The sequence below is a fragment of the Bufo bufo genome, chromosome 4 (genome assembly GCF_905171765.1).
Source record: "Bufo bufo chromosome 4, aBufBuf1.1, whole genome shotgun sequence".
Lineage (NCBI taxonomy): Eukaryota > Metazoa > Chordata > Amphibia > Anura > Bufonidae > Bufo > Bufo bufo.
This window is the reverse complement of record NC_053392.1, coordinates 606,750,084-606,763,295: the sequence shown is the minus strand read 5'-3', so window position 1 is coordinate 606,763,295 and position 13,212 is coordinate 606,750,084. Positions and strand designations below refer to the sequence as shown.

Below are 13,212 nucleotides of genomic sequence, written 5' to 3'. Positions count from 1 at the left end.
GAGACAAATTTATCAAACAACATGAAACATGTAATAAATGTGGCATAAAGTACAACAACGCAGACTCTAGCAAAACTGACTTAAGATATTCCCCTCATGATAAATTACCCCCCAAGGTGTCTTGGTGCCAAGATCACTTCTGATCACTGAGGACCCAGGAAGCCCTCAAAGGAGAAGTATTACATGGCACCAGGACAAATGAATAGATTATCCTGTGTACATACATTACTGATCCTGAGTTACATTCTGCATTATACTCCAGAGCTGCACTCACTATTCTGCTGGTGGAGTCACTATGTACATACATTATGTATCCTGTACTGATCCTGAGCTACATCCTGTATTATACTCCAGAGCTGCACTCACTATTCTGCTGGTGGAGTCACTATGTACATATATTATGTATCCTGTACTGATCCTGAGCTACATCCTGTATTATACTCCAGAGCTGCACTCGCTATTCTGCTGGTGGAGTCACTGTGTACATACATTACTTATCCTGTACTGATCCTGAGTTAGATCCTGTATTATACTCCAGAGCTGCACTCACTATTCTGCTGGTGGAGTCACTGAGTACATACATTACTTATCCTGTACTGATCCAGAGTTAGATCCTGTATTATACCCCAGAGCTGCACTCACTATTCTGCTGGTGGAGTCACTGTGTACATACATTACTTATCCTGTACTGATCCTGAGTTAGATCCTGTATTATACCCAAGAGCTGCACTCACTATTCTGCTGGTGGAGTCACTGTGTACACACATTACATTACTTATCCTGTACTGATCCTAAGTTACATCCTGTATTATACTCCAGAGCTGCACTCGCTATTCTGCTGGTGAAGTCACTGTGTACACACATTACATTACTTATCCTGTACTGATCCTGAGTTACATCCTGTATTATACTCCAGAGCTGCACTCTCTATTCTGCTGGTGCAGTCACTGTGTACATACATTACATTACTTATCCTGTACTGATCCTGAGTTACATCCTGTATTATACTCCAGAGCTGCACTCACTATTCTGCTGGTGCAGTCAGTCACTGTGTACACACATTACATTACTTATCCTGTACTGATCCTGAGCTACATCCTGTATTATACTCCAGAGCTGCACTCTCTATTCTGCTGGTGCAGTCACTGTGTACATACATTACATTACCTATCCTGTACTGATCCTGAGCTACATCCTGTATTATACTCCAGAGCTGCACTCTCTATTCTGCTGGTGCAGTCACTGTGTACATACATTACTTATCCTGTATTGATCCTGAGCTACATCCTGTATTATACTCCAGAGCTGCACTCTCTATTCTGCTGGTGCAGTCACTGTGTACATACATTACATTACTTATCCTGTACTGATCCTGAGCTACATCCTGTATTATACTCTAGAGCTGCACTCGCTATTCTGCTGGTGGAGTCACTGTGTACACACATTACATTACTTATCCTGTACTGATCCTAAGTTACATCCTGTATTATACTCCAGAGCTGCACTCACTATTCTGCTGGTGGAGTCACTGAGTACATACATTACTTATCCTGTACTGATCCAGAGTTACATCCTGTATTATACTCCAGAGCTGCACTCACTATTCTGCTGGTGCAGTCACTGTGTACACACATTACTTATCCTGTACTGATCCAGAGTTACATCCTGTATTATACTCCAGAGCTGCACTCACTATTCTGCTAGTGCAGTCACTGTGTACATACATTACATTACTTATCCTGTATTGATTCTGAGTTACATCCTGTATTATACTCCAGAGCTGCACTCACTATTCTGCTGGTGGAGTCACTGTGTACACACATTACATTACTTATCCTGTACTGATCCTGAGCTACATCCTGTATTATACTCCAGAGCTGCACTCTCTATTCTGCTGGTGCAGTCACTGTGTACATACATTACATTACTTATCCTGTACTGATCCTGAGTTACATCCTGTATTATACTCCAGAGCTGCACTCTCTATTCTGCTGGTGGAGTCACTGTGTACATACATTACTTATCCTGTACTGATCCTGAGTTACATCCTGTATTATACTCCAGAGCTGCACTTACTATTCTGCTGGTGCAGTCACTGTGTACATACATTACTTATCAACTCAGTGGACAAGAAATCAGGAGAAAAATGGGACATAGAATAAAAAAAGTCTATTGTGTCTTTTTATTGCAGTTTCTTCTTACATCCTGGTCTTTATATTTACCTCGAGGGCCAAACCAGACCATGAAACAGTATATCCTGACACTGAACCAAAAGGGACTGCAGAAAAGTGTGAGTTGAAAGCAAAGCTCCTTCAGGTTACTGTTTCTAACTCTTTTCTACTGTCATCTGTTTACTCATAAAAACCAGTAGAGATGAGATCAGGGGACAGAGAGGGTCCACCAGAGGAGAGGACATTACCAGGCTGACGTCAACCTACCTGTAGTGTCTGGTGTCCTTAATGGCGCGGTCACTGGGGGTGCGCTCGCTTTCCCTCTGATTGAAGGCGTACAGCCTGTAGGGGTCTTCTCCGGGTTTCCATCTTTGAGCATTCAGGTATCTTCGCTCATCAAACTGGTCCCACAGGTCATCCCAGTCCACGTCTGTGTCCTGCAGACAGGAAGAGGAGAAGTCTAAGGAACGAGCTGTCAAAGGTTACAAAGTAACTCCACAAACAATGTTGTAAAATGTTGCCAGTGCTGCCATTTATTTACACTGCACTATTTTTCGGTTTTCAAAATTTTCAGCCTCCAGTCACATCCAAAGCAACATTCAGAATTCTGCTGCCTATCCTCTGCAATTTTGTCTGACTGTGCAGACATAGGGCACTTTCACACTTGCGTTTTTCTTTTCCGGAACTGAGTTCCGTCCTAGGGGCTCTATACTGGAAAAGAACTGATCAGTTTTATCCCCATGCATTCTGAATGGAGAGCAATCCGTTCAGGATGTCTTCAGTTCAGTCATTTTGACTGATCAGGCAAAAGATAAAACCGCAACATGCTACGGTTTTATCTCCGGCCAAAAAAACTGAAGACTAGCCTGAATGCCGGATCCGGCATTTTTTTTCCATAGGAATGTATTAGTGCCGGATCTGTCCTTCCGGCATTTCAATGCATTTTTCTCACTGATCAGGCATTTTTTAAGACTGATCAGGATCCTGATCAGTCTTACAAATGCCATCAGTTGGCATACGTTTTGCAGGATCCAGCAGGCAGTTCCGGCGACGGAACTGCTTGCCGGATCACTCTGCCGCAAGTGTGAAAGTAGCCTAATACCCTGGTGTCTGAACTGACATACAGTACAGACCAAAAGTTTGGACACACCTTCTCATTCAAAGAGTTTTCTTTATTTTCATGACTATGAAGGCATCAAAACTATGAATTAACACATGTGGAATTATAGACATAACAAACAAGTGTGAAACAACTGAAAATATGTCATATTCTAGGTTCTTCAAAGTAGCCACCTTTTGCTTTGATTACTGCTTTGCACACTCTTGGCATTCTCTTGATGAGCTTCAAGAGGTAGTCACCTGAAATGGTCTTCCAACCGTCTTGAAGGAGTTCCCAGAGATGCTTAGCACTTGTTGGCCCTTTTGCCTTCACTCTGCGGTCCAGCTCACCCCAAACCATCTCGATTGGGTTCAGGTCCGGTGACTGTGGAGGCCAGGTCATCTGGCGCAGCACCCCATCACTCTCCTTTATGGTCAAATAGGCCTTACTTTCAAAGTTTTCGGCTGACTGACTGACCTTCATTTCTTAAAGTAATGATGGCCACTCGTTTTTCTTTACTTAGCTGCTTTTTTCTTGCAATAATACAAATTCTAACAGTCTATTCAGTAGGACTATCAGCTGTGTATCCACCTGACTTCTCCTCAACGCCACTGATGGTCCCAACGCCATTTATAAGGCAAGAAATCCCACTTATTAAACCTGATAGGGCACACCTGTGAAGTGAAAACCATTTCAGGGGACTACCTCTTGAAGCTCATCAAGAGAATGCCAAGAGTGTGCAAAGCAGTAATCAAAGCAAAAGGTGGCTACTTTGAAGAACCTGTTGTTTCACACTTGTTTGTTATGTATATAATTCCACATGTGTTAATTCATAGTTTTGATGCCTTCAGTGTGAATCTACAATTTTCATAGTCATGAAAATAAAGAAAACTCTTTGAGTGAGAAGGTGTGTCCAAACTTTTGGTCTGTACTGTACATTTCAAAGTATTCACAGTGCATGAACCATCCTGCCCTAAGCACTAACGGAGGTTATGCAAATATACACAAGCAAAGGTAGAATATAAAGAGTTGGGTCCTCGCTACAGTGTATCTAGTGTTGTGCCTGCTATTGATATAACCTCTTTAAATTACAAGTTCAGCTCTGCTACATCCGTACAAGTAATCAATTTTATCTGACTTTCCAGCAGGAGACTCAAATATCGGGTAAAATGTGAACATTAGCTGGATACACATCTGACTCCAGCAATGTACAGATCGAGCAGATACAAGTACGCAGCTCTCCTGCTGCTAATGAAACCAGCACCCGAACCATGCGATCCGTCCCTCACTATCTATCATGTTCTCTTAGCAAATGCAGAAAGCTGGAGATTTGGAGGAGTGAGATATTTATCCAATAATTGACTCTTATTCACTTAGTGGTCCGACATTCATCATGGTAATAAGATTTGGAGAAACGATTTATTTACAAGTGTATGAAGGAGAACCTCTTATACCACTCGGCGGCACTGGACGCCTTCCCCGAATAAATCTACTCTTAAATGTTAAGATGTGCCTGGCGGTGTGCGCCGATGATGTGTCAGTGTGAGTGGTGCACGCAGGATTTTATCAGGGTGGGGCACACAGTCATACAGACACCTCCATACACATACATAACATACACAGACACATATACATATACATAAAACATACATACAGTACATGCAAACACATCATACATAAAACATACACTCACCTAAAGAATTATTAGGAACACCTGATCTATTTCTCATTAATGCAATTATCTAGTCAACCAATCACATGGCAGTTTCTTCAATGCATTTAGGGGGGTGGTCCTGGTCAAGACAATCTCCTGAACTCCAAACTGAATGTCAGAATGTGAAAGAAAGGTGATTTAAGCAGTTTTGAGCGCGGCATGGTTGTTGGTGCCAGACGGGCCGGTCTGAGTATTTCACAATCTGCTCAGTTACTGGGATTTTCACGCACAACCATTTCTAGGGTTTACAAAGAATGGTGTGAAAAAAAAAAAAAAAAAAAAAAAAAAAAAAAAAAAAAAAAAAAAAAAAAAAAAAAAAAAAAAAAAAAAAAAAAAAAAAAAAAAAAAAAAAAAAAAAAAAAAAAAAAAAAAAAAAAAAAAAAAAAAAAAAAAAAAAAAAAAAAAAAAAAAAAAAAAAAAAAAAAAAAAAAAAAAAAAAAAAAAAAAAAAAAAAAAAAAAAAAAAAAAAAAAAAAAAAAAAAAAAAAAAAAAAAAAAAAAAAAAAAAAAAAAAAAAAAAAAAAAAAAAAAAAAAAAAAAAAAAAAAAAAAAAAAAAAAAAAAAAAAAAAAAAAAAAAAAAAAAAAAAAAAAAAAAAAAAAAAAAAAAAAAAAAAAAAAAAAAAAAAAAAAAAAAAAAAAAAAAAAAAAAAAAAAAAAAAAAAAAAAAAAAAAAAAAAAAAAAAAAAAAAAAAAAAAAAAAAAAAAAAAAAAAAAAAAAAAAAAAAAAAAAAAAAAAAAAAAAAAAAAAAAAAAAAAAAAAAAAAAAAAAAAAAAAAAAAAAAAAAAAAAAAAAAAAAAAAAAAAAAAAAAAAAAAAAAAAAAAAAAAAAAAAAAAAAAAAAAAAAAAAAAAAAAAAAAAAAAAAAAAAAAAAAAAAAAAAAAAAAAAAAAAAAAAAAAAAAAAAAAAAAAAAAAAAAAAAAAAAAAAAAAAAAAAAAAAAAAAAAAAAAAAAAAAAAAAAAAAAAAAAAAAAAAAAAAAAAAAAAAAAAAAAAAAAAAAAAAAAAAAAAAAAAAAAAAAAAAAAAAAAAAAAAAAAAAAAAAAAAAAAAAAAAAAAAAAAAAAAAAAAAAAAAAAAAAAAAAAAAAAAAAAAAAAAAAAAAAAAAAAAAAAAAAAAAAAAAAAAAAAAAAAAAAAAAAAAAAAAAAAAAAAAAAAAAAAAAAAAAAAAAAAAAAAAAAAAAAAAAAAAAAAAAAAAAAAAAAAAAAAAAAAAAAAAAAAAAAAAAAAAAAAAAAAAAAAAAAAAAAAAAAAAAAAAAAAAAAAAAAAAAAAAAAAAAAAAAAAAAAAAAAAAAAAAAAAAAAAAAAAAAAAAAAAAAAAAAAAAAAAAAAAAAAAAAAAAAAAAAAAAAAAAAAAAAAAAAAAAAAAAAAAAAAAAAAAAAAAAAAAAAAAAAAAAAAAAAAAAAAAAAAAAAAAAAAAAAAAAAAAAAAAAAAAAAAAAAAAAAAAAAAAAAAAAAAAAAAAAAAAAAAAAAAAAAAAAAAAAAAAAAAAAAAAAAAAAAAAAAAAAAAAAAAAAAAAAAAAAAAAAAAAAAAAAAAAAAACAAAAAAAAAAAAAAAAAAAAAAAAAAAAAAAAAAAAAAAAAAAAAAAAAAAAAAAAAAAAAAAAAAAAAAAAAAAAAAAAAAAAAAAAAAAAAAAAAAAAAAAAAAAAAAAAAAAAAAAAAAAAAAAAAAAAAAAAAAAAAAAAAAAAAAAAAAAAAAAAAAAAAAAAAAAAAAAAAAAAAAAAAAAAAAAAAAAAAAAAAAAAAAAAAAAAAAAAAAAGGGAAAAACATCCAGTATGCGGCAGTCCTGTGGGCGAAAATGCCTTGTGGATGCTAGAGGTCAGAGGAGAATGGGCCGACTGATTCAAGCTGATAGAAGAGCAACGTTGACTGAAATAACCACTCGTTACAACCGAGGTCTGCAGCAAAGCATTTGTGAAGCCACAACACGCACAACCTTGAGACGGATGGGCTACAACAGCAGAAGACCCCACCGGATACCACTCATCTCCACTACAAATAGGAAAAAGAGGCTACAATTTGCACGAGCTCACCAAAATTGGACTGTTGAAGACTGGAAAAATGTTGCCTGGTCTGATGAGTCTCGATTTCTGTTGAGACATTCAAATGGTAGAGTCCGAATTTGGCGTAAACAGAATGAGAACATGTATCCATCCTCTGATGGCTACTTCCAGCAGGATAATGCACCATGTCACAAAGCTCCAATCATTTCACATTGGTTTCTTGAACATGACAATGAGTTCCCTGTACTAAAATGGCCCCCACAGTCACCAGATCTCAACCCAATAGAGCATCTTTGGGATGTGGTGGAACGGGAGCTTCGTGCCCTGGATGTGCATCCCTCAAATCTCCATCAACTGCAAGATGCTATCCTATCAATATGGGCCAACATTTCTAAAGAATGCTATCAGCACCTTGTGGAATCAATGCCACGTAGAATTAAGGCAGTTCTGAAGGCAAAAGGGGGTCCAACACCGTATTAGTATGGTGGAACTAATAATTCTTTAGGTGAGTGTACATACAGTACATGCAAACACATCATCATATCTAAAAACATGTAACACATAGAAAGAAACATACAAAAGTAGTAATACAACATACACACAATTCTACAGCCACATAAAGAAATGCACAAACCGAAATATGAATATATTAATAAATACACACATATACAGTGCCTTGAAAAAGTATTCATATCCATTGAACTTTTCCACATTTTTTTCATGTTACACCCACAAACGTAAATGTATTTTATAGGTATTTTATATGATTGACCAATATAAAGTAGCAAGTAGGTGTGAAGTGAAAAAAAAATGATACACGGTGTTCAAAATTTTTAATACATAAAAATCTGATAAGTGTAACATGCATTTGTATTCAGCCCCCTGTACTCTGATATCCTTAAATAAAATCCAGTGTGGACAACAGTCTTCAGAAGTCACCTAATTAATAAATAGAGTCTATATGTGCGTAATGTATTCTCAGAATAACTACAGGTGTTCTGTGAAGGCTTCAGAAGTTTGTTAGAGAACATTAGTGATCAAACAGCATTATGAAAAGGAACACACCAGACAGGTCAGGGATAAAGTTGTGGAGAACTGTAAAGCAGGTTATAAAAAAAATATCCCAAGCTCTGAACATTGTTCAATCCATCATCCAAAAATGGAAGGAGTATGGCACAACTGCAAACCTACCAAGACATGGATGTCCCCCTAAACTGACAGCCCAGGCAAGGAGAGCACTAATAAGAGAAGCAGCCAAGAGGCCCATGGTCACTCTGAAGGAGCGGCATAGATTCACATCTCAGGTGGGAGAATCTGTCCAACTATTAGTCGTGTACTCCACAAAATTGGCCTTTATGGAAGAGTGGCAAGAAGAAAACTGTTTTTGAAAGCAAGTCATAAGAAGTCACATTTGCAATTTGCCACAAGCCGTGTAGGGGACACAGCAAACACGTGGAAGAAGGAGCTCTGGTCAGATGAGACCAAAGTTGAACTTTTTTGGCTTAAATGTAAAACGCTATGTGTGGTGGAAAACTAACCCTGCACATTACCCTGAACACACCACCCCTACCGTGAAACATGGTGGTGGCAGCATCCTGCTGGGGGGAGGCTTTTCTTCAGGAGGGACAAGGAAGCTGGTCAGAGGTGATGGGAAGATGGATGGAGCTAAATACACGGCAATCCTGGAGAAAAAAATCTGGTAGAGGCTGCAAAAGACTTGAGACTGGGGAGGAGGTTCACCTTCCAGTAGGACAACCACCCTAAACATCCAGCCAGATCTACAATGGAAGGGTTTAGATGAAAGCATGTCCATGTGTTAGAACGGACCAGTCACAGTCCAGACCCAAATCCCACTGAGAATCTGAGGCGAGACTTGAAAATTGCCGTTCACAGACGCTCTCCATCCAATCCGACTGAGCACAAGCTTTTCTGCAAATGGGCAAAAATATCAGCCTCTAGATGTTCAAAGCTGGTAGCGACGTACCCCAAAAGACTGGTCCTAAAAAAGTATTGACTCAGGGGGGCTGAATACAAATGCACCCCATACTTTCCAGATTTTTTTTTAATTAAAAATTTAGAAAACCTTGTATCATTTAGGTTTGTGGGTGTAACGTGAAAAAATGTGGAAAAGTTCAAGGGGTATGAATACTTTTTCAAGGCACTGTATACACAATTACAAACACAGATACATGCAGCAATAAGACTTATGGACTTATTTTGGGAGTGCTGTGCATTTTGACTAGGCAGATAGATAGGTGCTGCATATTAAGCGATCAGGAGCTGACTTGATGTCTAATAATTATAACTGTACACAGAATAGCGGTATTAATGCTGTGCAGACTTGATGACTAAGAACACCATATCAGGGTAATAGAGTTAACATTGATTTATTTCCCATGTCTTCCCCAATGTTGTCGCACCGTTTGATATTAATTACTACACCAGTCTTGCTGAAGGTTTGCACGGTCTGATAGGGACAGTGACAAAATGTCATCTCGGGTAGAAGATGTACTGCATGGCCCGCGCTGCGACAAACCGCTCGCAACTATGTTATGAAACGTACACATTAAAAAACACTTTCAGCCTCTAATTATCACTACATCACCTCAGCCATGATGAATAAAAGCTGAAATTCAAGGTCTTTCATGAGGCGGCCCGCTGCACCGGCAAGATAACAACCGCCATTCACCAAAGAAGAGGTTTCATCTGAGAACTTATCAGAACTATTTAGATCAGTTGTAAAATGAGACAATGAAGTCAGTGGCTACTCAATAAACATATAAAGAAAGAGGCAGGGAGCGATATTCCTCAAGCCCAGAAGGAGTATTTAGTAAGAGTACTTTAAAAAAAAGTACCGCAACATAAGATAACTTGTCATAATTGACTTTCAGAAGCCATCACTTGTCCTGTTACCTGCATTGGATCTGAAGAATATACATACTATAATACTGCCTCCTATGTAAAAAAAAATATATATAACTACTATAATACTGCTCCTATGTACAAGAATATAACTACTATAATACTGCTCCTATGTACAAGAATATAACTACTATAATACTGCTCCTATGTACAAGAATATAACTACTATAATACTGCTTCTATGTACAAGAATATAACTACTATAATACTGCTCCAATGTACAAGAATATAACTACTATAATACTGCTCCTGTGTACAGGAATATAACTACTATAATACTGCCTCCTATGTACAAGAATATAACTACTATAATACTGCTCCTATGTACAAGAATATAACTACTATAATACTGCTTCTATGTACAAGAATATAACTACTATAATACTGCTCCTGTGTACAGGAATATAACTACTATAATACTGCCTCCTATGTACAAGACTATAACTACTATAATACTGCTCCTATGTACAAGAATATAACTACTATAATACTGCTCCTATGTACAAGAATATAACTACTATAATACTGCTCCTATGTACAAGAATATAACTACTATAATACTGCCTCCTATGTACAAGAATATAACTACTATAATACTGCTCCTATGTACAAGAATATAACTACTATAATACTGCACCTATGTACAAGAATATAACTACTATAATACTGCTCCTATGTACAAGAATATAACTACTATAATACTGCTCCTATGTACAAGAATATAACTACTATAATACTGCTCCTATGTACAAGAATATAACTACTATAATACTGCTCCTATGTACAAGAATATAACTACTATAATACTGCTCCTATGTACAAGAATATAACTACTATAATACTGCTCCTATGTACAGAATATAACTACTATAATACTGCTCCTATGTAGAGAATATAACTACTATAATACTGCTCCTATGTACAAGAATATAACTACTATAATACTGCTCCTATGTACAAGAATATAACTACTATAATACTGCTCCTATGTACAAGAATATAACTACTATAATACTGCTCCTATGTACAAGAATATAACTACTATAATACTGCTCCTATGTACAAGAATATAACTACTATAATACTGCTCCTATGTACAAGAATATAACTACTATAATACTGCTCCTATTACTAAGATTTTTACTAGCTATGAGTCAGGGGAATGTATTATGTAGTAACATTTTATCCACATTTTATAGTATTGATTATAACTGTATAATAAATTGTACTGCTATCTGACATCACTTCAGGATAGAACATGAACGCTGTAAATGAGATGCAGCTCTGAGCAGTTTGCTGGTGTGGGGGTCTCATGTGGCCGTATCCAGGGAGCTCATTAAGCCGTGTCTATTCTGGAGGTGATGTTCTCCGGCCAGATGTCCACGCTGCAGTTAGATGCTCAGTACAGTGCGGCCAGGACTCTATTGCTTTTTATTGCTTTTACATATTTTTAGATATTCAGCTGAAATATTTACGAGCAGCAGCGTGTTGATACAGAGATAAGCGTGAAGAACAGTCTGACGAGATATAAATTTACCATAATGTAACATTTGAAGTAGCCGGCGTCGCGGTGCCAGTAAGCTCCCACAGCAGATGTTTGAGCCCCAGTCTACACAAGCTGGTGATTGTAGTCTATGCCAAGGCTGCTGGCGTGTGCCAGCTGTGCTCCTCTCCCCTCCATCATTTACTTCAGGCTGGATTATAGCCCATAAACTAGGTTTCATCTCAGTCACAACACTCCTGCGCATCTCCCACTGATTTATAGGACAGATGCCGAAAACTCTCCATGTTGGACCCTTCTTCTAATTGTTACGTTTTATGAGCAGGCGCTGTGGTCGGGATTCATGAAATTGGTTAAAGGGGTTGTCCCAAGAGTAATATAAAAAAATGAAAATCAGACGTCTAGTACATGACAACCTCTTTCAAACAAACTTAGAACCAGCCCTGTACCTCACATGGATCCAGCCCTGTACCTCACATGGATCCAGCCCTGTACCTCACATGGATCCAGCCCTGTACCTCACATGTATCCAGCCTTGTACCTCACATGGATCCAGCCCTCTACCTCACATGTATCCAGCCCTGTACCTCCCATGGATCCAGCCCTCTACCTCACATGTATCCAGCCTTGTACCTCCCATGGATCCAGCCCTGTACCTCCCATGGATCCAGCCTTGTACCTCACATGGATCCAGCCCTGTACCTCACATGTATCCAGCCTTGTACCTCACATGTATCCAGCCCTGTACCTCACATGGATCCAGCCCTCTACCTCACATGTATCCAGCCCTGTACCTCCCATGGATCCAGCCCTCTACCTCACATGTATCCAGCCTTGTACCTCCCATGGATCCAGCCCTGTACCTCCCATGGATCCAGCCTTGTACCTCACATGTATCCAGCCCTGTACCTCACATGGATCCAGCCCTGTACCTCACATGGATCCAGCCCTGTACCTCCCATGGATCCAGCCCTCTACCTCACATGTATCCAGCCTTGTACCTCACATGTATCCAGCCCTGTACCTCCCATGGATCCAGCCCTGTACCTCCCATGGATCCAGCCTTGTACCTCACATGTATCCAGCCCTGTACCTCACATGGATCCAGCCCTGTACCTCACATGGATCCAGCCCTGTACCTTCCATGGATCCAGCCCTCTACCTCACATGTATCCAGCCTTGTACCTCACATGTATCCAGCCCTGTACCTCACATGGATCCAGCCCTGTACCTCCCATGGATCCAGCCCTCTACCTCACATGTATCCAGCCTTGTACCTCCCATGGATCCAGCCCTGTACCTCCCATGGATCCAGCCTTGTACCTCACATGTATCCAGCCCTGTACCTCACATGGATCCAGCCCTGTACCTCACATGGATCCAGCCCTGTACCTCCCATGGATCCAGCCCTCTACCTCACATGTATCCAGCCTTGTACCTCACATGTATCCAGCCCTGTACCTCCCATGGATCCAGCCCTGTACCTCCCATGGATCCAGCCTTGTACCTCACATGGATCCAGCCCCGTACCTCACATAGATCCAGCCCCGTACCTCACATGGATCCAGCCCCGTACCTCACATGGATCCAGCCCCGTACCTCACATGGATCCAGCCCTGTACCTCACATGGATCCAGCCCTGTACCTCACATGGATCCAGCCCTGTACCTCACATGGATCCAGCCCTGTACCTCACATGGATCCAGCCCTCCCCATTCATGGCTGCACTTTGTGCTGCTAGATTTATTTCAAGCTGGCAGCTCAGGGGGCACGCACTTTTTCAAGGTCATGTCCTTTCT

The 13,212-nt window shown here is 37.5% G+C and overlaps 1 protein-coding gene across 2 annotated transcripts in view; it reads right to left on the bottom strand.

The window, feature by feature from the left end:
- The window catches only part of GALNT14 (polypeptide N-acetylgalactosaminyltransferase 14), a 442,885-nt gene that overhangs the window by 238,749 nt on the left and 190,924 nt on the right, over window positions 1-13,212 (bottom strand). For both annotated transcript variants that reach the window (XM_040430606.1, XM_040430607.1), the window contains exon 2: window positions 2,439-2,608. In XM_040430606.1, coding sequence (XP_040286540.1) covers window positions 2,439-2,608 — 170 coding nt within the window. The remainder of the gene's footprint in view (window positions 1-2,438; window positions 2,609-13,212) is intronic.